General features: G+C 34.3%; 1 protein-coding gene across 5 annotated transcripts in view; it reads right to left on the bottom strand.

Moving 5' to 3' along the window:
• Nucleotides 1–27,473, bottom strand: part of pros (homeobox protein prospero) — a 306,677-nt gene that overhangs the window by 61,114 nt on the left and 218,090 nt on the right. For 3 of the 5 annotated variants that reach the window (XM_085948168.1, XM_085948167.1, XM_085948169.1), the window contains exon 4: nt 4,888–8,145. In XM_085948168.1, the coding sequence (XP_085804294.1) occupies nt 4,888–8,019 (3,132 nt within the window). In that variant the 5' untranslated portion in view covers nt 8,020–8,145. The remainder of the gene's footprint in view (nt 1–4,887; nt 8,146–27,473) is intronic. The other 2 variants (XM_085948170.1, XM_085948171.1) reach the window with 1 other exon arrangement.

Genomic DNA, 27,473 nt, shown 5'->3' with positions numbered 1-27,473 from the left:
TTTTATATTTTAATAAAGCTGAAGTAGAAAGGGACATAATAATGTATCCATGATCTACCCATTTAACTGAGATTGACAAGTGTATCTTTATAATAGTATACCTACATTCATTCTTTCTTTCGACCATGTCCGATTCTAATAGGATCATATGGGCCTCCGCAGAGTAGAGGTATGTATTAACAGATTTTTGTTTTTTTTACGAGAAATGGATGTCAGCCACTTGCTCAACATATTAGGTCCATACCCTGACAGACACAAATTGAAAAACAATATCTGTACTTGCCCAGGATTCAAAACTGGGACCCACGGCGTTATAATCCAACGCGTAAGCCGCGCGGCCACCGTGGGTGTAACCACCTACATTGTAATATCTACATTAACGGACAAAAATAAATGATCAAAATTTCCAACATAAAAAAAATATTTCTAACAGTAATTAATAATAATTGATACATTTATTACGTTGTATGGCCCTGACAATCAAGTATAATAAATTGTTGAATAGATAAGTAGGTAAATGTACCTACATACCTATCTATAAATACTTAATTTTATTGATAAAACTTGCCAGTTTCAATGAGAATGGCAGTTGAGAAAATATGTTGGTAAAAGTGATACCTGTAACCTACCTGCCTATTTGATACGTAAGTAGATACGGCTTAAGGAGTAGGAAACCGAAGCTTCATGTAGTAAGCCTTAGGTGCTTGATAATCCTCTAAAATTCCTAATAACAAAAGGCAAATCCAATATCAAGGAAGCTTTACCTGAGATTTACTCCATTGCTTCTTTAATCCATACCGACTAAACATATTAATCTGATTATCTAACTACATTAGTACCTACATGTATAAGTAAGTTTTAAATTTAGGTATACACAAAATGGTACTGTTCGGTTATCAGGAATACAGCGGAAAACACATTTTGAAAATAGCCGATAAACTGGATTATTTTTTAGGTTAACCTAACCTAACCTAACCTAATCCAAACTAACAAAATATAATCCAGTATATCGGGTATTTTCAAAATGTGTTTTCCGCTGTATTCCTGATAACCGAACAGTACCCACAAAATATATTAACTTAATATAGGTCCATGAATTGTTTTTTTTTTTAAATTTTATATGACCACATTTTCAAGCAGAGTCAGGGTGGTTTACAAGGGTGTTTTATTATTCTGATAGGTACCTAATATTTTTAAAGTGCTCAATAATCAACGATAGCAAACGAATGATGAATGATTCGAACTGACGAAATAGCGAAAATTCACGTAGGTATAATAAAAAAAACTATAGGTACACGTTCTCTCATCGATCATAAGAAACAGAAAATCAAACATGAAATATGTTGGACACACTAGTTTCTTGTAATAAATAGGTATAATATAAGTAATCTAGTGCCGATTTTCTTTGACGCGTGTGACTCAACCGATTTGTCAGAAAATTTAAAAGGGGGCCTCGAAACAGTTCAAATCCGTCATTTAATTAATAAATTGACAAAAATATTAAAAATATGAGTAGGTACCTATTAATCACACACACCTATACAATATTGCCCAAACAGATACGTATCTACTTAAATGTTCTCAGACAAAAAAATAAATCGTTAATATTATTAGGTATGTCTCATCACTGTCATTTTCATTATTAACTATGTTTTGTAAGTAAAGTGATAGGTTCCTATCTACATTGGTATTTTAACTGTTTACGTTGATAGTTGGAATTTATGATTTTTATTTTTTTTTATCATACAATTAGTCAATTCTTCAAGTTCCAAGTCCTTAAACCCACCACTCTGTGTACCTAACACTTTAATTGGCCAAATCCCTGTTTATGTTTTAAATTGGGTAAACGATCGCTTAATCTTTGACTTGCCAAAAAAACTCCGCAGGACGCGACGTGTTAAGTGAAAGCAGGACCGAAGTAAAAGATAAAGAACGCCCGCATCGTACTAGGTAGGTATTATAATAAATGTGGATGTATAAAATAAATGCCTTTATGCGGCTTCCACATCAGACATATTGTGGTAAATGCGGAAAAGAAAACAATGCGATAAGTCCATAAGGTGAGACCTTACAAAACGTAAGGTTAAATAATTCGAGAAATAAGATATCTCTCTAAGTACCGATGTATGTAAGCACATTGACTGAATACTTTTGTGGTTAGAAGTCAGAATAAACATTTGATAATGCTAAGTAATTTACTTCAAATGTGTACTTAGAGTGAAACCTTATTACTTAAATACCTACCCATATTAACTTTAAGAGGCAATAGTATTAAATAACTGTGCTTTTTTTATTAATAAAATAAATTAGATATTTTTAGTAAATACGTATTAATTATCAGATATTTGGTGCGGTCCGGAACCCAAGCATAAGTTTTATTATAAAAATTAAAGAAATTAAAATGCATACTTATTAAAAAATATTTTTTCCATGTTTATTCTGTCTGACTCACGATCGCCTTGAGGATTTTCCGACTAAACATATTTCCTAAGTGTTTCCTATTTCCAACATTAATAAACCGGAAGGGAAGACACCAATAATTTCGATTCATTTTCGCATGAATAAAAATGCGGTACACCGATGCAAGTAAATGAAAAGTAAAGACCGGTTTAGCGTCCACAAAAGTGGACGTAGAGGTAAAATTCAAAAAGAAATAATTTTTTCGAAGATAATAAAAGTCAAACGTGTCATTAGGGCGAAATTGGTTCACTTACGGAACGCCGAAGTGGATGACGCCCCGAATCAATAATTCATTTCAAGATTGGCAAACGGCCCTTGTTTTAATGGGGTGCCATTATCTGTCAACGCATTTCAGGCACTGGCCGACAACTTTTCGTCATGACTTCATCATGCATTCTTTTTGCGAGCGAAGACAAATTCATATACCTAGGTATCGCAAAAAATAAACTTAATAGTTACCCATTAATTAATAGAAAACACAATAATAAGTATAATATTTATTCCTTAGGTACCTACCTACATAATTTAAAGACGTTCAGGATTGGTTTTGTTTGATTTTAAAGTAAGTGATTTTCAACTCAGAAATTTAAAAAAATCATCTGATATGCGGACGAAATCCGTCCTGATCGTTATTAATGCAGTTATGTGAAGTTAATATAAAATTGTTTTATGCTTTGTTTTAATTATTGCAATAAATTAAAGAGAAACTTACCTATTATTGTAATTACTATATACGGTATTATCAGTTGACACTATCGTAGAGTACGTAGGTGGCAGTGGCGAAGGGTGGAGGTAGGCTGTTAAGATCTGCTATAAATCGTGCAGACTAGACTTTGGCTGTCAAACGTATTTGTTTTCATTCAGCTAATACTACAATGAGTAATGTAGATAATGTATGTTAGTTTTTAAAATTCTTTAAGTTATTTTATAGATAGAAGAATATTTTTTATTGATTATGGTTTGTTTTAGGCAGGGCTTCATGGATTTAGAACAATTAACCAACGCCATTTGTAATATTATTATGTAAGTATTCTTAATTCTAATAATTATGATTGCAAAAGAGTACACTATTTTTGTTGGATCACTCTTGAATTTTAAAAACTAATCAGCACTATATGAAAACAAATAAGTATAACTGACAATGTTTAGTATGCACTATTTATGTTAAATCTTAAAAGCCTACTTCCACCAATTAGGTACATATCTACATATATGTATTTTGTAATAAATTTGCACTAAGCATAATATATTTGAAATATATTAAAGCGAGCATTGTAAGAATATAAGCAGATATAATATTCATTAAGTTATTTTTTTCTGAAACTATCCATTTTTTATTTAAAAAAATAATGCGTTGATGGAAGAAGTAACAAGGAGAGATTATTGTCCACATGCTAATAGAATTGTATCGATAATACAGTGGTTAATTGTTCTATTGTCATTTTCATGCATAATAAATCATACAATTTGACACAGTACCTACTTATTAGTATAATATTATGAAAAGTTAAAGATAAAATATGAATGACAAAGTAATGTTATGTTAATAGAAGGTTTATGTTTATATTAGGTAGACGACTGAATCATATAAGGCGATATAATATAGCAGCAACTACATTTTCTTATTATTTATAAATTTTATTTGGAAATTAAATATTTGCACGTCCTTATACGATATGATTAGAAGTACGAAGCCTACGGTCTGATAGGTGGATTATTTATAAGTTTATAATATGAAGAAATTACGGTTTTTTATGAAAGAGTCCGATAAAATTTATGTAAATATAAGTACCTAGGTATATAATAGAAAGTGATTGCCTATCTATAGCTTTTTTGAATAAGGTAGTGATCGATTGCTGCTTTAAACAGTTGTAGATTTTATCGTGAAGTACCTATATACATATCTACGTAGCTGTAGGTACTAATATTAATGACACACTAGTGATAGAGACCTATCTGTCTCAATCAATTATTGATAAAAATAACTGTGGATGTATTTCATTTTGAAACGTAAGGCTGTAAAATAGGGTTTGGTAATATTTTCAGGTAAATATTATAACTGAGTTATTTTGATATCTACTATTATTTGATTTATTTAATGGTGTTAATTGTTAATTCTTGGTGAAAAGATATTGTACCTTAAACTACGTGGTACCTATTACATAAATATATTGCAGTGGCGAAGGGTGGAGATAGGCTGTTAAGATCCGACATAAATAGTAGACATTTATTTAGGGCGGATCTTAACAGCCTACCTCCACCCTTCGCCTCTGATATATTGTGTTTTATTTTAATTCATAATATGTAAGTAATATGCTTTGAAATTAAATTAATGTTAGATAATATATTCACTTACCCCATCTGCATTAAAAGTATCCTAATTGAAAAATAATTGATTAATGTTTTGGTCGATATTGAAAAGGATATAGTAGGCTGAATCCCGTCATAGGCCAGGTCGGTGGAGTTGCAGTCGGAGTGCGGGTCGTTGAGGTCGTTGCGAAGGGCGGGATGTGAGTACTCGCTGTCGGCATGTCTTGCGGCGGCCAGCAGGGCGGGGTGCAACAGCGCAGGTGCGTGCGGCAAGGGCGGCGAATCTCGCGCCTCCAGCAAGCCCAGCGAAGGTGGACTGTGTGACGGCATAGCCTGTCTCATGCCACCCATCCTGCCCATCCCCGCGTGCAGACCACCGTGGTGCGTAAAAAACGGACTGTACGGGGAATACACCTGCGATTCGTGCAGAGAAGGATTCGGAATGGCCACCGAAGTGGGAAGAGACACAGGAAGCATAGGAGGTGGAGGATGGTAAGGGCGGGGAGACGGTGAATCTGCGGGACCCGGACAGCCAGGTGACACTCCCGTCCCATCCTGGGCCAGGATCCTGCTGACAGTTCGCGGGGTAATCCTCGTGTCTGTCACCTTGTGCCTTTTCTTTTTCGGAGTGACGACAAGACTGAGGGCCTCGTTCTGTTCAGGGTTTTGGTCTCTCTCCGTGCAGAACGTGTTGACTGGTACTCCCATGTGATTCACTCCTCCGTATAGGGGTCCTCCAATACCTGCGCCCTGCGGTGGCTTCGGGGCCTGGAACATTGCCGCTGAAGGCGAAGGTCTCATGTGATTCATTTGGCTCATTTGGCTCATTTGACTTATTTGACTCATTTGACTCATCTGACTCATCTGGCTCATTTGACTCATTTGACTAATTTGACTCATCTGACTCATCTGACTCATCTGGCTCAGCTGGCCGACGGGTCCTTCGGAGCAAACGCCGCCCATGTGCATGGGTATGCTCATGGGCGGGAAGGCCGAGCCGTTAGGCCTGGGACCGTTCATTTGCATGTTCGCATTTAACGAGACATTAGGATGGTTCATCATACTGGTTGGAATATTAGCGCTAGATTGTAAATTTGGATGATTCGGAGGGTTACCTGTGAGAGAGCCAGTGGTCGGGCGATCAGCCGATTTGAGGCGAGGAGACTTTCGCTCTAGGAGCTGCGACGCCAGCATCAGGTCTTTGTTGAGTTGTTCAGCTGCTGCGGCTGCCGCTTCAGACTGCTTGCCGATATATCGTCTCTGGTGCACAAATCTTGTCACTATTGAATCGATCAAACTTGATAATGACGCTGATATTTCTGTTTTCAAGACGTCCGCTAAACCCTCAAGATCAGACCCTGACACTGGTCCAATTGAATTTGCACTATTACGCATCATGCTCAGTCTTTCGGTGAGTTCTGACGGCACTGACGGAGTCTTTGGCATGTTATGATGTGGATGAGGAGGTGAATGTCGAATCTGTTGTTGTTGTCTATGCTGCTGTTCTTGTTGTTGTTGTTGCTGTTGCTGCTGTTGTTGTTGGTGTTGTTGTTGTTGCTGCTGATGATGCTGAGCAGCTTGTTGGTGATGCTGCTCAGCGGCATGAGCCGCAGCAGCTGCGGCTTCTTTAACCATAGCCTGCCGGACTTCTTGCTCCATAAATAATTTTTGACTAACCCCTAAATACATCGCAGCAGCATTGCTGATGGCATGATGCGGATGCTGTGCTGCAGCATGTTGATGCTGCATTGGATGTGGAATCGGTTGCTCGTGATTCGGTCCATGTGGCATGTGCGGCATCATGGGAATTGCGCCGTTAAATCCTGGCGGGATCCCGTGAGGATGTGCCATATGAGGGTGTACTTTCGCCGAAATCATTTTACTCATTACTTGTGATAACATATTAGGCGTATTAGCCGGTGGTAAAACTGGAGTTGAAACACGCTCTTTGACAGGTGACGAAGCCGGAGATCTAGGTGACAGCTTTGCTGCATGATTGCTTAGATCATTATCTAAATCACTGATAACATCATCATTTTCTTGCGTTTCTGATTCCTGCTCCATTCTATTGCACAATTGCACATATTTTTGTTGCATTTCTGCCAACTGTTCTTGCATCGTTCTCAATTGCGTTTTCAGAGCATTTTTTTCGACGAGTTTTTGTTGAATTGGCGGATGACTATCCATATCATCGTCATCATCATCATCCAGCATGAGGCTCTGAAGGTGTAGACCGAGGCCTATTCCTGCAGCAGCGTATCTCTCCGCTGCACTATTGTCATGTTGTTGCGGTTGGTACAGTTTACGTTTTTTACATCCGTTCACTTGGGGCTGAATAGGTACGGGGCTCGACCGCATAGTCGACACAATGTTTTCCACACGAGCACGTTTCATATCGAGGGGCACTTGTTCACTTTTCATCGGATTCGGTGAAGACGGTCCTTCTTTGTCTGTCTGATTATCGGCGTCAATCTCCACTTTAGGAGTAACTAGAGTTTCCGTGGAAGGCGGTGAGGGTATGGAGTGTCCGGAGTCAGATCCACCCCCGTTCATTCCACTCATCGCTTCCTCCATCATCTCCGCCTGCTGCTGTTTACCGCCTATGCCCGCCTCTTGAAGGCAGTCCTGCATGGCAGCAGCCGCAGCTGAAGTCTCGTCACCGCTGCTGGAGTCCACAACTTCGATTCCGTTCACTCTTTTACCACTCACTTCACCATCATCACTACCGTCCCGAGAACCGTTTTTAATTTCGTTATTATTATTATTATTAATGCTATTATTATTATCGGGTGAAGCCGAATCGGCAGGGTTGCCGCGCAGCTCTCTCTCCAACTGCATCAGTTCTTTTTTTCTTCCCTGAAGAATGTCTCTGAGCATGTGATGCGCAAGGTCTGCGGGCGGCGAGAGTCCTCCGGGTCCCGGTTGACTTCGCCTGTCCGAGGCGGCCTCTCCGGGTAATTCCTGCGGAGAAGCCTCCTGCGCCTTCACTTGCCGCCCCAAGAGCTCGTTGAGCATCTTGGCCGGTCCGTACCCCGGCCCGAAGAGGCCGAAGTGTTGTTGGTTTTGGCTAAAAATAGCGCCGTAAAGTCCCCCGCTCATGAAGCTAGGTCGCGAGGTAAAATTCGGGATCGACGAGTAACTATTTCTGGGCTCGCCGGCGTCCACGCGCTGTCTGGCTCGCTTCGCTTTCTTCAGTAGTTTATCTCCGTACAAGCCGAAACAGTCTGTCTCCTCCTCCGATGACATCATAGGAAGGGACGGCGATGATTGGCCGAGGGATAGGTCGGCGGAGGGGATAAGGAGAAGACCCCACCCTCGAGACCCCCACTCCGCGCTAGGCAGCGCACTCGGCCGCCTTGCACAGCATTGTCGAACCTGCAAGGTGAGAATCGAGTCAGTCGCGTGCGACATGCCGCTTGCGGTGTTCAAAGAAGCCACCCTCCCCCCTCGGCCTTTCGCTTTGCCGCGATGTCGGACTGCAACTTGCGAGTCACATCGACAGCTGCGGAAGACCGAGGGGGAATATCAAACACAATGCAATTTTATAAACAGTCTCCCTTTCATCCCTCACATGCAAACATTAATTTTATTCTAGCAAAAAGTAAGTAGGAACGGGAAACTTTTGTAAAAAGCTCGGAAACTTTTTAACAAAACTAAATAAATAGTTTATCAGTCTAACGAATACCTAATTGATACATTTTAGATTATGAAAGCAGGTAAGTACCTATTGGAAATATAATAATTTAATTAAGTTGCGAAATTGGTAATTTCGATCGTTTTATCTAAGCAAGGTATAAAATAAGTATTTAGACACAGTTTTACAAAGTTTTGTGAGCTTTTATTGTACGGTCAACCAAAACATTATAAACTATTGAAATCATAGATAACTAGTAAGTAAGTTAACTTAATGTAGGTACGTACCTAAATATTTTTCTTATAAGTAAGTATTATTATCTACTTACACCTTTTGCAGTTTCTTTAATCTGTCTGCAGGAATACATTATTAAAAGAATACAGTCTTAAAATAAAAAAATATTTGTTTTAGGTAGGTAGGTACACATGATGTCATAAATTTTATTAAACTATTACCTACCTACTTAGGTACAACATACATATTTTTATCGCTTTAAATACCGATTTATGATACCTACCTATCTAATATTTTCAATTACTTAAATATTAAAAATAAATTCTGAACTACGAAACTGAAAAACAAGACTTTTTATATACAACGTTTTTAAATTTTCTGTTGAATCATATAAACTTGACTTGACTAGATTACGATCAAAAAAATCGTACTTGATAGAAATAATACTGAAATGTCATATTGATTTCTATAGTAACGCACGTATACCTATATTAATATTAATAATTTAGTTGCTAGGACCCACTTAGCAACCAATAATAGTTTTACTTTTTACAGATTTCTTCCAAAATAACGTTTCATACAAACCAGAATTAACTGAAAATGAATTCAATTCTACTTAAAGATGGCTAAAACATAAAATACATTGGCATCGTGTTCTGTCTGTTTCAAATGTCTAGCTAGTCGGGAAAATCGATTGCAAGATTTGTACCGGACAAATAAGAATACGAGCTAAGAAAAACGTTGTAATAATAAATAGGTCTGTAGTAATATTTTGTAATATTTCATTTAGCTGTCAACTATGTTTTAACTGACACGGTAGGTACCTACATACCTACCATGATTACGTTGATATTTTACCTGTGTTGATACATACCTACCTAGTACCTACATGTTTGTATAGCTGAATATCTAAAAAGGTACGCAATTGAAATTTGGAAGTTTAAAGTGATATTGAGGTGAACGTCATTACAAGTTAATTATGAAAATAGAGGTTGACGAATAGCTGGTTATAGTCTGCAGAATCATTAGATATCTGCTATAGAAGTCATCTAACCATAGTTAGTGGATGGTCAACTATTAGACCGTGATGTTATCAGTGGTTGTTGCATACAAGTTTCCATAGGAGGGTGTAGTATAATATGTTACGTCGAATGTGTGAAATTACCTATTACATAAAATCGGCAAAATTTTGTCTATTTCATGAAAAATGCAAGCCCGTTGTCTTATTCATGAATTAGGCAAAATATCTGCCGAGTGCGTGAATTCGGCAGTAATTTTTCGGCCAAGTTCATGCATTGGGCAAATTAAATAGTAGCGGCACGGTGGTGTTTTTTGCAACTAAACCAAATGTGTCAAATGCTCATATATTGGTCAAAATAGATGGTCACGCTCCGGTGTTGTTTTTTGCAACTAATCAAACTAACCAAATGTGTCAAATGTCATTTTTTATATGAAAGTATACCAATCAATAACTACAATGACGTTCATATCCATTTACTATGCCCAAAAAAAAATCTAGAACTATAATACTCGTATGATAACGGAAGAATTTTATTAAAAGGTATTTTCGCGATTTGATTCGTGCTTGGGTATCAGGCAATGGTCGATTGTTTGTTTGTGATAGTATGATTTGATAGTTTGTTGACACTTTGTTAACTACAAAACCTAACCTAACCTAACCTAATAATAATAATATTATATTATGTCCAATTATAACTAATAAAACCATCCGTATTAAATTTACTTTTTCTACTGCCATGTTGACAGTTTAAGAATTCCATACCCTGCCAAATTCACGCACTCGGCAGATAAATTGATTAATTCATGAATAATGCAAGCCCGTTGCCTTATTCATGAATTAGACAAAATATTGCCGATTTCGTGTAATACGCAATCTCACACATTCGGTGTAACATATATATATATATATTAATAAAATTAATTTATAGATATCCATGTAAGTGGTAGGTATGTAGGTATATAGATAATAATATTGGATTAATCCTCGATAGAAGCATATTATAAAATCATGGGCAGGTAAGTCTAGGTATAAACAAGAATTCTTTTGAAGTTAGGTAGGTACCTACCTAGGTAATATTAGTAGCTAACCTATCGATGTTGATACCTACATGTATATTGACTGTATAGCACTGGCAAGGGGTGGACGTAGGGTGTTGAGATTTGTCATAACTAGTGCACACTAAACTTTGTCTGTCATAAGTATTTGTTTTCATTGAACTATGAATAGAAATTCTAGATAGTTTTTTAAATTCAGTTAGACAAGCTTTGCGTAAACCAAGCCATACCTAATACTTACCTACTTAAGTAAGTACTTGATAATAGTCAAAAAATATTCATCTATCTATAAAATATCTAAAATTATGCCATTATTAAATCATTCATAGGAATTTATAGATAGAATATTTTTTTTATCTATTATGGGTTGATTTAGGCAGGGCTTAATAGATTTAAAAAAACTAACTAACAATACCTTTTTAATATACCTATAGGTGCTTAATACTTAATTCTACACAAACATACAAGTAGGTACTTAGGTATGACTGAAAAAGCTTGCACCTTTTCGTCATATCATACCTAAACTACTATGGTTTTATTTAGGCAGGGTTAAATTGATTTTTAAAAACTAACCAGCACCATCTGCAATGAAAACAAATAAAAAAGTATGACTGACAAAAACTAGTGTGTAGTATTTATGTCGAATCTTAAAAGCCTACCTCCATCCTTCGCTACTGATACCTATACCGTGAATATCTCACTGTTGAGCATCGTAACTTATTTTAAATGTCATAGTAACTCGTTCATAATGTCCTTCTGCGATCCGCATAGTTCAACCGTTAGTAGAAGTGATAATATATTACACTGTAGGTAGGTATATAACGACTCCTAATAAAAGATCTCCTCCCGTAGTAGCGTCACTGGAATTACTAGCTCGCGTTCAAATAGATATATATGTACCTACAATAATAATTTCATTTTACTCGCATAAGCTTCCCAACTTCCGGCACATTTTTTCTTGCAAAAAAAAAACACTACGTTTATCTGTCGTCCGTTTGCCCAACCGGATGCTGAGATCAATCTAAACTACAACACAACAGGGCCCACAACAAATGAAAAAAAAACTCATTTCCCTGTAATAATAAGTGATGCCACTTTGAAATGTGTAGGTATGTATGTAAAAATGGCGACCTGCTCACTGACCGTGGAGACGCGATCGAATTGCTCACAATCGCTTTGCACATACCTATGCACTGTTCAATTTTGTACGGGTCTCGAAACAGATAGATACGAGCAAGTAGTATCTAGTACGTATGTGTACGTATCGTAATATAATTATTACGAATCAAATAATAATCGTTAACTCGTATGGCAGCAGGGTGCCGTAACGAAGACTGTCAAAATTAAAAGAATAAATTTCATGTCAATTTTAATGCTCTCTTTTATAAATTAAGTTTCCTAGAGTCATAACTCACATATTCCAAAAATCGAGTTTTGAGATAATCGCAAAAAAATACTAGAGTACTGCTTTTTGTAATTAATTAACTCCCTTGAACATTAATGAGTGAGTGAGTTGATTTACATTATTTTAAAAATATATATAATTCTCCTAAGGCTACAGATAGATACACAGCACTCTATGAGAAATATGAAATCAGCTCCCTGATTTGTTAGAAAGGCCTTGATGACAGAACTCATATTATTCATTGAAAGAATGTGAGTTGTGACACCAACAGTCAACTTTTTTAACGATTTTAACATGGTATAAGGTGACTTTTGATACCCAACTATTTTCTTTATATTAATGCCTTTACAATCATCACTTGGTACTTATAGGTAGAGATTCCAATTCCGGAATCCCGAGGAAAATAAAATAAAAGCGAAAATATAACAGAAAAAATCCTTTTAATAAAAAATAACTACATTAGAAATAAACTGAGTTTGAATGAAGTTTGATTTATACCCATGTGTAGGTTGCCGATTCATTTTATTTTTTCACATAAATTATTAAAAATGGAAACATTGGAAAAAAACAATGCTTGGCACTTTTAACAAAGTAATTCCACCATGATATCATACGTTTTAAGGCAGTTTCATATTTGACTGACTAATTAGATTTATGAAGCGGAAAGGCCATAAGTACGCCATGATTATTTGCTTTACTATTTTAAATCTCGCTAATCCATTCATTAAGTCTTTACTATCAGAAACAGCAATCTCCTATTAAATTCACATTATTATTTATATTACAATATTATATTTACTCCGTTAAACTTGTGTATTTCCAAGATTGAACGCATACAATATTAACAATAAATGTCTTAAATAGTATAAATTATACTAGATTTATTTTTGACCGATTTTATCAATGTTATTTGTAAATATAAAAATTTTGTATTAACAATGGAAAAAATGCCAATCCCGGGAATTTTCAAATTGTAATCCCAAAATCCCGGGATCAGAATTTTGGCTCGGGATTGGATTCCCTACTTATAGGTATGTATTTAACTCAAAAATGACAAACTTTCAAAATGTGAGTTATGGCTCAAGGTGACTCAATTGCATTAACACAAAATGGTCTGTTATCCAATCAAGGATATTTACAGCGGCGATCTTCTTCGGCGCAGATTACGTAATTGATTCATCGCAATATTTAAAAGGGGCTTAGAAACAGTTCACACAAGTATTTATAAAATCTTTTAAAGATGCGTATTTCTCATAAATGGAGAATTTGACGATAATTTTTGCGGGAATGGGACAACTCGGCGCCAGGACAATTGGGCGCCGCACTGTCAAATGAAATAAACATCCTACGTTCGTTACTATTTTATACAAAAAGTAGACGAAGAATTTTAATCAGTATATATATACTACCTACTTAGTAATTTTTATTCATTTTGCTCTTATATAATGTTTTTTTTTATTATTTTGGATTGAAAATTATCATACCGGCTTTATATAAAAGTAAAAGCACTCTCTTCTCGTTGGAGCTTATGTATGCTTAAATCATTAGGTATTTACGTGTGCATATTTAAATTCTCACCAAGTAGATAGGTACCTATTAAATAATAATAATTATACATAATACTTAATAATTACCCAAATTTTAAAAGTAGTACCTATCTACCTGTAATTGGGTGGTTCAAAATAATTATGGATCAAGTCCATCAAAATGTATCCTGAGATATTTGGACTTAAAGGTAAAACACCTTTTGTAAAATTCAGGAATGTTTTCATTGTAATATACTTACCATATTTTGATAGTAGGTAGTACATGGATCAATTTAAATAAATGATGAAAACATAAATTATATTTAGGCGTTATCAATATTAGCAAATTAATGTTAGCAAATACCTCTTTATACTGCTGAAGGAACTGTTAAAATGGACATTCAATTTGATGTCTTATCAATACTAGTAATGCCATTTTTGCGTAAATTTGTAGAACTACGATGGTGATATTAACACACAATAAAGATATCTGTTTTATCTAGACACCGAATTGAATTTTATGAAAATTGGACTTGATCCATGATTATTGTGAACCAGCCAATTCACGAATGTCTATTTATTTTCAAATGTTATTCGATTGCGTGGCGCCCAGTTGTCCCGGCGCCGAATTGTCCTAGACCCTTTATTACATTCATATTTTAACTGCATTCAACTGTAAGTAAGTATTTATAATAATTATAAACTTGTGTAGGAATTTGGTATACCCTGACAGAGTGATCTTTAATTTTTAACATGGTTCATCCATCATTATCAATAGGAAAGATACGAATCCCAACGAGGGGGGCAAGGCGTCACCTTGAGTAGTGGTCACGTCACTAGGCAGGTGATTAAGGAGGCGGAATGCAAGGTGTGGGGGGAGGAGGTGCCCGCCTTGTTGACCGGGGAACTGACTTCACTGCGGATATCCGAAAAAATGTAGGTATGTAAGTACACTAAGCCTACTTACCTGTACGTAATTACCATACAGGTAATTACGATACACGTACACCTATGTAAGTGGTTTTTGGTCATAGAATTCATAAAAAAATTAACTAGGTACGTAGATAGGTATCTACGAGTCGCAATTCTATAGTGAGTGGGCACCTACTTATCCAACTAAATCAGCATGATTTTATTGTCTAGAATCGAGATACTCTAGATCTGTGTTATCCAAACTGTTATAGGTATGACAACCTATGAATACTTATATTATATCTACCAGTGGCGAATGGTGGAGGTAGGCTGTTAAGATACGACATAAATAGTGCCTGCTAAACTTTGTCAGTCATATGTATTTGGTTTCATTGAACTAAGACTACAATGTGTACCTAGATAGTGTTTGTTAGTTTTTAAAATTCAGTTGAACTCTGCGTAAACCAAGCCATAATAATTGTAGCTAGGTAAGTATAGATATATATATATAAAATATCAAACATTATGCCATTAAATCATATCTACTAAATTTTGGATATTTTATAAATAAAAGAATATGTTTAATCTATTATGGTTTGGTTTAGGCAGGGCTTAAATGGGTTTTTAAAAAACTAACCATCACCACCTTTAATATGTACCTACCTACTTATTCTTTCTATATGGGTCCCAAGTTCGAATCGTGAGTCTGGCAAATACACATATTGTTTTTCAATTTGTGTTTGGAGTTAGAGTATGGACCTAATAAGTTGAGCAAGTGGCTAACATCCATTTCTCGTAAAAATAAAAAAGATCTGTTAGGTAATACAAACCCCCACTCTTTGGAGGCCCATAATATGATCCTATTAGGATCGGATACGGTCAGAAAAAAGAAAAAAAGAATCATGTAAACATTTGATTTTTTTAAATGCGTATTTATACTTAGGAACACATATTTACTTGGTAAGTAACTAAGTAGTAAAGGTTAAAACGTTGATAAAAAGCTTTACTAGAAAGTAAAAAAATTAACTACAACATACACACATCAAAATGTGAGTAATTACTGACCAGTTATTTGGGTCATATAAAAGTGGGCGTTTCATATGCGATGTTTTTTTTAGATCTATGAGAAACATGTATCACGAATTAATGTCACAGAAGTATAGTGAAAAATGCAAGGTGTCGCGATATAGTCACGGAACACTGTTCTACTAATATTATAGGTAGGTATTACTCATTATTTACTACATATCATCTAGAAGTACAGGTGTATGTAGCAGTGGCGAAGGGTGGAGGTAGGCTGTTAAGATTCGCTATAAATAGTGCACACTAAACTTTTTTAGTCATATGTATTTGTTTTTATTGAACTAAGACTACAATTTACAGATGGTGTTAGTTAGTTTTTAAAAATCAACTAAACCCTGCCTAAACGAAACCATAATAGTTTTAGTCTAATTTGGGCAATACGACAAAATTGTGCACACTTTTTCATTCATAGTTATTTGTTTTCGTTGGATTAAAAATACATATTGCACATATTCTTGGTTATTTTTTTTAAATTCATTAAGCCCTGCCTAAACCAAACTATAATATATATAAAATATTATTCTATTTATAAAATATTCAAAGTTATGTATGATTTAATTGCATAATTTTAGATATTTTATAGATATACATGTATTTTTTGACTATTATCTATTATGGCTTGGTTTCTCAGGGTTTAATTGAATTTTAAAAACTAACCAACATTATCTGTAAATTGTAGTCTTATTTCAACGAAAACAAATATCCATGTCTGAAAAAGTTTAATGTGCACTCTTTATGGCGGATCTTAACAGCCTACCTCCACCCTTCGCAACTGGTATGTAGATAGGATAATACTTATATAACACCATATCCTATCCTACTTATAATATTGCTACAGTAGATAAATAAAAATTATTTAAATCCTTATTGAATCATTTCTCTCATTTGATTTTCAACAGGTAACCTACTTGAGTGTATGTATATTGAAATAACCAATAGATATTAAAAAAACGAAAATTGTCACTGTGTAGTTTACCCAGGTGAGTACTAGTGGCGAAGGATGGAGGTAGGCTGTTTAGATCCGCCATAAATAGTGCACACTAAACGTTGACAGTCATAGGTACATATTTATTTTTATTAAAAAAAAGACTAAAATTTACAGATGGTGTTGATTAGTTCAATTAAACCCTACGAATATCAAGCCATAATAGATGATAATTAGTCAAAAATATTCGTCTATCTATAAAATATATAAAAATATGCAATTAAATCAAACATAAATTTGAATATTTATTTATTTATTTATTTAAGAATACAAAACATTGTGGACATAACAAATCTAAATTCAAGACGTACACAACATGAGATTTACATTATAAGTCAAACATTACCCTCACAAGAGAGAAAAGAATATAGAAAAAGAAATATATATATATATATATATATATATATATAATAACAATAAGAATATTAAAAAAAAAATTATACAGAAAAATACAGTTTCAGAAACAAAATGCAAAGTACATCATTGAAAATGCCTTTGTCTTTAGGAAGCGCATTTACTAAACTTGCACCCCTCGCTAATGGTGCCTGATAGGCTTGACACGAGGAAACGGTTCCAATCCAGAATAAATTATGGCTGCAACCACGTAGGTAATTGACAGGCGCATGGAAATCATTCTATATTTTATTCTATATTATAATTTAAAATAAAATGAACAAATAATATGACGTGTAATAATATGTGTTCTTAATCCAACGAAAACAAATAAGTATGAATGAAAAAGTGTGCACAATTTTGTCGTATCGCCCGCAATATACCAAAACTAGGTATTATTATGGTTTGGTTTAGGTTTAGGCAGTGTTTAAGTGATTTTTAATTAACTATTTAAAATAACTTATTTTTGAATTACCTACGTGTTAATTTTTTTTCCAAATTTTCTACGCTCGAGATTGTTGGTGCCTTCTTACAGCCACACCCAGAAGGTAACCCACACCCCAGATTTTTGAATTCCGTGGTTATTTACCAATCTAGGTGCATATTTAGGTACCTACAGAACTAATAGGTAAGCAAAATGATGGGAATTTAAGGTAAAATAATTAGTATTGTTGTTTTTATTTAATAAAACGCAATTTTTTTTATAGTACTTATTCCACTTTTAATTAATATATTAGGACCGGTTTCGTCCGCTTCAGTGGGACATTTTCGACTGTAATAAAAACAACAATACAATGCAGTTCCACCATGAATTGACAGTTAACAAAATAAAGGAAATTAAAATAATTAGTATTGGCATCTTAGTATTTTGGCAGATGCAACAATTAAATTTAATAAATGCAACATGTCTGGTGTCTACTAGATATTAAATTTGCATTGGGAAAGTATTTTTTCCCCCGTGTATTCCTACCGCGCAACACGCAATGCGCAATGACCTGTTGAGCAATATGGTCTTTTAATGTGTCCTACAGAATACTACTACAATAATAGTGGCATCACTAATTTACCATAAACAACAAGTTCACTATAATTACTGGAAATATATTTTTCGTGCATAATGTAACGCGGAAGGGTGGCTTACTGGGCCATGGGAATTTTGCACCCCAGTCATTTAACAGTTTCGTCCGCATAAATTTGCCAGTGGGGTAAAGTTATTTCCGAAAATAATACTTATGCAGTCGAACTTAGTTATTAGGAGGAAGATGGGGCCGACTGAATTTTCTCGTTATAAGCATTACTCGTTATATCGTTATATAACATTTTTCGCGCCACGTTCTATTTAAGCATAGAACATAAAAAATCTGAAAACCATCATAAAAATCCCCGAAACAAGCTTGGCATTCATAAACTACAAAAGAAGTTGTTTATTGTAATCAAATACTGAACCGCCGGCGTTGGTAGGTACCTACCTACTGAATTCACAAAGATTGGAAGTTTTACATGCAATTTCAATCATATGCGTGGATACTTTTTCAATGTTGTCGGCGAAAACACCAATTAGGTACTAAGACACTTAACTAGTGTCGTAAACATAATCCGATCCCAGCGGCATCGTTCTAGTTAACTGCCTGGTCGAATTTTATTGCTTAGGGTCGAAAATGTTGTTTTCAAACGATCGACAGATTAACAGTTTTGCTCGGTATACCCGAGAAGTAGCTCGTTATAAAAGTGAATAAATGTATGGAGAAAATCATAAACTAAAATGTCAACGAATGTTTCGTCATTACATCCGAGATCTCGCTATTTCCGTAATCGTAATAACCAAGTTCGACTGCAACAACGACTTGACGACATTTTATTTATGTATGGTCCTAATATTGAAGCTTGATTTGATTTAAATAAAAAGGATTTCAAGTTATACACATTTATATTTTTCATAAAAATCGATGTTTTTTAAAATAGATATATAAAATATTAAAACTATGAATTAGTCAAAAATCTCTTAAGTGATGCTTAGAAAACTTAATAAACAAAATTTTGATAATAAATATGACCATAAAATATATGTAATAATAGGGTGCGGTCCGATTCAACAAATTCACATATTATTACATTTTTTACAATTGTAAGTTTGACTCAAAATAAAAAATATTTTTCTTTTTAATGTTTTCAGATACATATTTATTCATTAATACCTACAGTTGAAATTGTAAATTATCAAAAAAATGTCTCAAATTGCAAGCTTCGTATTTTTCCGCTAGGTGCCTCTTTAAAAAAGGCTCAGTGAAGACTTCGCCTTAAATACCCATTTTTAGATAAAACAATATCTTTACAAACATATACCCTTTCAAATCACCAAACTCGGTCTTAATCGAGCGTATCACGAGGCCCTACTTTTGCTGTGAAGCATCAACGGTTATTTACGCATGTGAATTTCTCAGGAGGTTTATACCCAAGTACTAAGATCACCATGCATTTTAGTGTGCTTTGACAACGTTTACAGGGACTTTCTAGTAAAAGTGCGCTAGGGAGAGTGGACCATAGTGAACTAACAAACACAAATGATTCTAGTCAATAAATACTTAGATACCTAATAGTACAAAAACAAAGCTAAAACAATAGAGGCATACAGAATTATATGAATAAATCTTCAGTTGCGCAATCAGACGCCACTATACCTACAGGTGTTTTTCAAGTCCACTTAACTGGAGGTAAATATAAATTTTCATTATTATTAAAATTATTTTTTTTTACCTATGTACAGAGCCGGTACTAGTTAGTGCGAGGCCTCTAGGTATAGGTAGAGTGCGTACTTAGGTATATTATATTTTCATAAAAAAAACTGTGTTCGATAAGCATTTCATGTAGGAACGACTAGTTGAAATCGTAGTAATTAAGTAGGATGACCGTAGCTTAATTGGAAAACCAAACTTAGCAAACCAGCTGATATAGATTCAAGTCCCGTCGGGTGTCGTATTTTTTTCAATTAAAAGATTTTTTCTAGTGTGTATATGCATGAGATGTTTTCAAATTAGGTACGTAGGTATGTTCAATATACCTATAGAGTGGTACATTCTCAAATCTTGTGTCTTATTCGTTGAATAAAAGAAATAGTTTATTAAAACTGTGTTGTTTAGCGTGCGAATATGTAGGTAGGTACTAGGTATCTATATGTACCTAAAACTACTTTTTTTTCGATTACCGATTCATTATTGTTATATTGTAAGAATTACGCTAACATTTTGAAATAACAAAATTATAATTAGGTAGGTATAGGTAGGTACTTATCTAATCATGATATTTTACTTTACACTGTCCCATGTTTTAAAATTAAAAATAAACTTTTATCTTTCGTTTTATTCTTTTTTATTTTTTATTGCGCCTTCAGAAGTGGGGTGAGGAACCGAATGCCTAATCGGTCCAATCGCCGAAAGATCGGGCCTGACTGTAATAAAAATTAGGCAGACAAGTATAATTATTTACCTAATTATTCGTACTTACCCAATAAATTTAGATGTGTTAAAATATAATATTTTACACATTTTTCTTATGAACTCATAACCCGTTTAAATATTTAATTTGTACGTCACTGTTAGCAATGCATCGTGCGTTATGGGGATGAACGCAAGCTGACGAAACCACCCCCATTTTTATTCGATAGTGCAGTCGATTATCTATTTATTATTGTCGGCAATATTAAATAGTTTGCTCAATTTATTCATTCAGTTAATATTACCAGTATACTTATAAAATTTAATTCCTACTTAAGGTAATAGATAAAAGCGTAGATAATTATTTTTTATTCTTACAACGCACGATCACTTTCATCCGTTTTAGGGTTAAATGAACATATTTTCATGAGAAACCATTGGATTCTGGCTTTGGTTAAAACACGATTTAAAAAAAAAACTAGATGTATCTTTTGCGAGACGCTCGACCCAACCAACACCGACAGTTTCAGACCACCAGACCACCATCAGACGGCGTGTCCGAAAACTTGTACGTGTGCAGTTCGCCAAATCATACTTCACCGTGAAATGTTGTATCGGAAATATATGGCCGTATATTAAAGACCTTCCAACTTCTTTGGGTCGTATGGTACTGACATTAAGCTCATGTCTAAATAAAACACGGTTCTTGTCGGTTTACACTTTAAAGGAAGCCAGCAGCGCACAAATTTTGAAAATAACCGATATACTGGATTATTTATTAGGTTAGGTTAGGTTTTCAGTCTTGAATTCATGAATTTTGCCAAAATTAGCTATGAAAATTGAATTAATGTTCATATTTAATTTAATAAAATATAGACCGCATAGTATACGGTCACCACTTTCCAATGGAAAGCTTACGGCGAATTGTGCCACGGTGAAATGTTTTACGTACAATTCACATTTAACCACCTGCACGGTAGATGTGACGAGAGACTGCGTGGCCCGCTCGTTTATTTCTTCGTTTCTTTCCAGTCATATCACTCGCACACGTAGTATCCGTAGCACATAATATATTTTCTAAATTTTCATTGGCTATCTTAACCTGATCATGGAACAGTGGAGCAATAGGGTTTTACCCGGAGCAGGAGCGGAGCTGGAGCACGGAAAATTTGTGGTGCTCTACTGCTCTGGATGTTTTTTTTTATTATAAATTTTCATACTAAAATCCAATGAAAATATCATATTTGACACTTTGCAACACTGAAATTATTTAAAATACGGCAACACTGCCGAATGATAAATAACGAGGCAGATAATGAAAGACGATTTGCTGCCGATAATTTTGTTTAATAGAATTAATAATGAATTTTATACAACATTTGGTTGAAAAAGCAACTGTGTAAAACTGGTAAGGGATGTTAAAGTTCTGCGTAACTAGGTATGTGGAGACGCAACACGCATAGTTGAGAATAATGTAATCACCTTGAAGAAGCCTTCGTCTAGCAGTGGAGTAATTCAGGCTGACGATGTGTATAATACGTATTTATGAAAATTTCCATATAAAACGAAGTGTTTTCTACCGGAGCTAATTTGATTCGACCCAAGTAGGAAGCTTTCTAGATACATCCATAAAAAAGCTCCGATATAAAGTTAAAATACCGCAAAGTAAAAACGGGTAATAAAAAAACACATTTTCCTAACGTGTTCTTTCGTATATGGAGTTTTTAATTATTCAAAGGAAAAACGTGTTCGTATTTTGTTATCTGAGTCTTTCCTACCTGTTTTATGACAATAAGCATTTTCTTTACAGCCATTTAGGGGCGATCGCTCCGGAAAAGTATCATTTTTATGGTGGCTTATAAACCTGCGATGGTTTTTTGTTTGTACTCAGAATTCATAATGCCTTTAGGTATCTGTGCACAAGTACTTTAGCCTCTAGGTATCTGAGTACTTTTTCCACTTTTGTATCTACCCCTTTAGGTTTGGTAGACGGCTAATGAGGCCGATATCTTTTCAAAGGGGTAACCAACATTGAAAAGTAGTTTATAGAAATATAAGTTGTTCATCAACCCAGTTATAACTTGTTGTAAGTGAGATTGGATTTAATGTAAACAAGTTTCAAGATTGAATTTGAATATATGCAATATTAGAGTAAAATTCCGGGTAGCAAAAATTAAACCCTATTGATAAGCTTTACTAAACACACATTTTTGATACCTACCTGATGGCAATATAATATAGGTACCTGAAATAATCCACTGTTAATTATGTTGCCTACATAAAAATCATACCGTTATAATCTATTAATTATAAACCACAGAAAAAAACAAAATAAACATAATAAAAAAAATCAGGAAGCAGGAATCGAACCTGCATCTCTCGGATTTCGCGCCCACGCACATATATGTACCACTATGCTAAAGGTACCATACTTAATTACGACAAATTTTAACTAATGGCCCTTATAATACTCTCTGAAACGCTTTCTAAATTGGGCTACTATTGGCTATCAGCTTTTGTATTTTAAATCAAAGTAGGTATTTATTTAATTACTAAACGACGTCACGGATCACTCCAAGATATTTTAGTGTTGTAGCTTCCTTGAACTTGCTAATAAATTATGTATGTTCAATAATTATAATGTTATATTCTTAAATCTTGTGAATTATTCATTGAATAAAAAAGTAATTAATTAAAAACATAATTATAGTTAACGATTAGATTTGCATGAAACAAATATTAAAGTTCAATTATCTCTAAATTTCATACTTATTCCACTTTTGTTTTCAGGTAGCGATATATAATCTAAAAATTATCGAAACTTTGAGGAAGTTTTCATGAAATACAAAAAAAAATCTTTACTCAAATAACCCATTGAAGCAGTAAAAACTGTTGATTACCCCTTGGCATAAAGCACGTCATGCCATATGGCACGACACTGTCCGCCATATATTTATGTGATCTTATCAATTTTTCTCGACACAAAGAGATATCTGAACCTGATAACGAAAACGAAATGGCTAAGTTGTTTATCTATGCACATGTATGAGATAGGGGGGGGGGGGGTGGACACGGCACAAATATTTGATGAGCTTTTCATATTCATGACTACACGTTTTAAGAACGCTTTTAATTTTCGAACGAAACTACAAAAGAATATTAGCGTTCGAGCGATGATAACATCCGTATAACAAAAAAAAAACACAACTAATTATCTGACCTTAAAATGACCCGATTACACTAATTTATTATGAACAAATTTTATTCTTCGATTTTAATAGCAGGTAAAAAAGTATCCCTTCACCCCCCACTCATATTTGCATATGTTAATCTGAGAAGTCAACAAGCAGTGGCGGATTTAGGCACTGACTGATAACAAAATAAAATGCAAACCATACTTACATTTCAACTAAGTACCAACGTACAATGTACCTAAAGCAGTGGCAAAATGGTGAAGGTAAGCTGCTAAGATCCGACATAAATAGTGCACACTAAACTTTGTCAGGCATACCTATGTATTTATTGTCATTGAACTAAGATTACAAATTGCGAATAGTGTAATTAAGGTTTTAAAATGGAATTAAGGTCAACGTAAACAAAGTAAATGGTGATAGATAATATTCAAAAATATTCGTCTATCTATAAAATAATATATAAAATTATGCCATTATATCATATATAGGTACTTATATAATTTTAGATAATTTAAAAATATAAGAATACGTATTTTTTATCTATTATGGTTTGGTTTATGCAGAGCTCAATGAATTAAAAAAAACTATCCAACATATCGTTCTGTGATAATATGTATTTTTAATTCTATGAAAACAAATAATTATGACTGAAGAAGTGCACTATTTTTCGAATCACCTGTCCTATAGCATACATAAACTATGTAGGTATTATAGTTTGGTAGAATTTTGCAGTGGTGAAGGGAACTTAGTAGAGTTTTGGTCGTAATAATTATGGTTTTTTGGTTTTTATTAAAATTACAAAAGGTTCTAATACACACAAATATTTATATAATGTTTAAATACTCCTATATATGAGTTTTTGGAGACTTGGAATAGATCGCAGTCAAAACCCTGCTTCAAAATATAGTGTATTGGGGTGTCTATCTGAATTCTATTTATTAATCTGTTCTGTGATTTTAATGTAGCTTTATTCGTCGGCCTATGACGTCGTGGGTCCCAGGTTCAAATCCTAGGACTGGCATGTACACATATTGTTTTTCAATTTGTGTATGTGTCAGAGTATGGACCTAATAGGTTGAGCAAGTTGCTGACATCCATTTATCGTAAAAAAAAAATCTGTTAACACAAACATCCACTTTGTGGAGGCCCATATGATCATATTAGGATCGGACATGCTACCATCATACTTTTAACATATAATTTTAGATAATTTAAAGATATAAGAATTCTTAAGTATTTTTTATCTATTATGGTTTGGTTTATGCAAGGTTTAATAATTAATAAATAATTAATAAAAAAACTATCCATGTAATTCCGTGGAGGCCTATAATTATGATCTTCTTAGGACCGGGCATGGTAGGAAATATTATATTATTCCAGTGAACAGCTTCTTAATTGTGTACATTACCGAATAAATAGCCTGTTATATTATGTATTTTATTGTTACTGCAATATATATAATATATAAATATCAATTAACTAATGTATTATTTTTTAATAGATACCCACTCTTTCATATACCTACATTTTGTAAAGTCAATATTGGATGTTTTATGGCTACTTACATCACGCCACGTCCTATTTCTCACGCATAATACCCACAGTAAATAATACAGACATGTCCAATACTTACACACGAATATGGGCATATTCATTGCCTACTTCCACACAGAGATACCGTATCGTTACCAATTCAAATTACCTGAACTATAGACAATTTCCATGGAAAGAATTCACAAAGCCGCGAGCGTATCCTGCCCGAGGTCTATGCATATTATTTATTCATTGACTCAGTGTTTATAAAATCGCCATGAGTAATTCCTTCGCACAAAAGAATGCCGTGTAGCTGGAATTATATCGGGGAACAATATGACGTCTACGTGATTTCGAAACAATGATTTTATATCTACTGTTGTCACGATTGTAGTAGATGAATAGTTGTTATACATTAATTATATTTTTATAACGTTTCTATTAGGTCGTATTCTTATTTGTCCGGTGGTTGTTTATCCAGTACAAATCTTGCAATCGATTTTTAACTAACTTCCTGACAAGCTAGACATTTGAAACTTTTAGAATATACCAGAACACGATGCCAATGCATTTTTTAATACTTTTAGCCATCTTTAAGTAGAGTTAATTTTCAGTTAATTCTGTTTTGTACGAAAAGTTATTTCGGAAGGAATCCGTAATTCAATCCACTATTATTATTTGCTAGGGGGCTATTATCCACTATTGGTTGTTAGGGGTCTGGGGTCCTAGCAACTAAATTATTAATATGTACGTGCGTTACTATGGAAATCAATATGAAATGTCAAAATGACATTTCAATATTATTTCTATCAAGTACTTACAAATTTTTTTGATCGTTTAAACTAGTCAAGTCAAGTGTATATGATTCAACAGACAATTTAAAAACGTTGTATATAAAAAGTTCTTTTTATCTTGTAATTATTTTTAAATTACGATCGATTTTAAAGATTTCGTCATTATCAATAATCATTGCATCTATTCTATACACAAGACTGCTTTCGGCCGCTACGGCAGCTATCTAGGGTAGGTTTGTGTCGAAGTATTAGCACTTATTGTAACAATTACAATAACAGACCAAAATATAAAAACTTTATTGAACATGCATAATTTTGAAAACACCTCTGAGAAAATACATTACAGGTACCTAACCAATAGAAAAAATCTTTTTGAAAAAAGTAAGACACCCCGCAGGAATCGAACATGCATCTCTCGGGTTTCGCGTCCACGCACATAGACCATTATGCTAATGGTACCATACTTAATTGCGACAAATTTTAACCTATGTCTCTTATAATACTCTCTGAAGCGTTTTCTAAATTGAGCTACTATTGGCGATCGGTTTTTGTATTTTAAATCAAAGTATGTATTACTTTAATTACTAACCCACGTCACGGATCACTCCAAGATATTTTAGTGTTGTAGCTTCCTTGAACTTGCTAATAATTTAAATTAAATACTTTTTTTATTCAACGAATAATTCACAAGATTTAAGAATGTTACATTCTAACTATTGAACATACCTACATATGTATGTTTTAAGAATGTTACATTCTTAAATCTGGTGAATTATACGTTGAATAAAAAAAGTAATTAATTAATTATTATAGATCCACAAAACAGACCAAAATATACAAACTTTATTGTAAATTATTATTTTTTTTATTATCCACAAAACCATAACATATTGGTACCTATATACCTAATATGTAAGAAAGTAAGTTTTTTTATAAATATTTGAAATTGAATTATACTTTGATTGGGACAAGGATTAGGTCCTATTGGACTCGGTCCCCATTTCTCATTCTCGGTGACGCGGTCGCACCGCCTCGGCTGGTGACAAACGATGGGAACATCCAGCTAAAGTGCCGCTTAAGTGGTTAACCAGACAACATAAACTGCTAATCACGGCAACACTTTGGCCTGATCGCGTCGCGTTGTTGTGCGAGGCTGAACGATTCTTGCCAACTCGATCGCGTCTTCCCGTCAGCTGTAACTCGTTTGATGGCTCCCCGAAGATTCCCAACTACACCGACTAGAGCTATTAGTCATAATATTTTTGAAATAAACATTTTGTCCGTGCGGTAGGTACGGTAGTTTCTTCGTTTTTGGAAAATTTACAATAGACTAAAAAAAGGCTTGTCATCTATCCCTGATGATCTCCGTGTCCGGAAACTTATACGTATGCAGTTCGCCATATCACACTTCACCGTGAAATGTTGTATCGGAAATATATGGCCATATATTAAAGACAGTCCAACTTCTTTAGGTCGTATAAAACCTACTGACATAAAATTCAT

This window comes from Rhyacophila brunnea, unplaced genomic scaffold (assembly GCF_057557595.1).
Source record: "Rhyacophila brunnea isolate RB1 unplaced genomic scaffold, BYU_Rbru_1.0 scaffold_20, whole genome shotgun sequence".
Classification (NCBI taxonomy): domain Eukaryota; kingdom Metazoa; phylum Arthropoda; class Insecta; order Trichoptera; family Rhyacophilidae; genus Rhyacophila; species Rhyacophila brunnea.
This window is presented reverse-complemented; position numbering and strand designations above follow the sequence as displayed.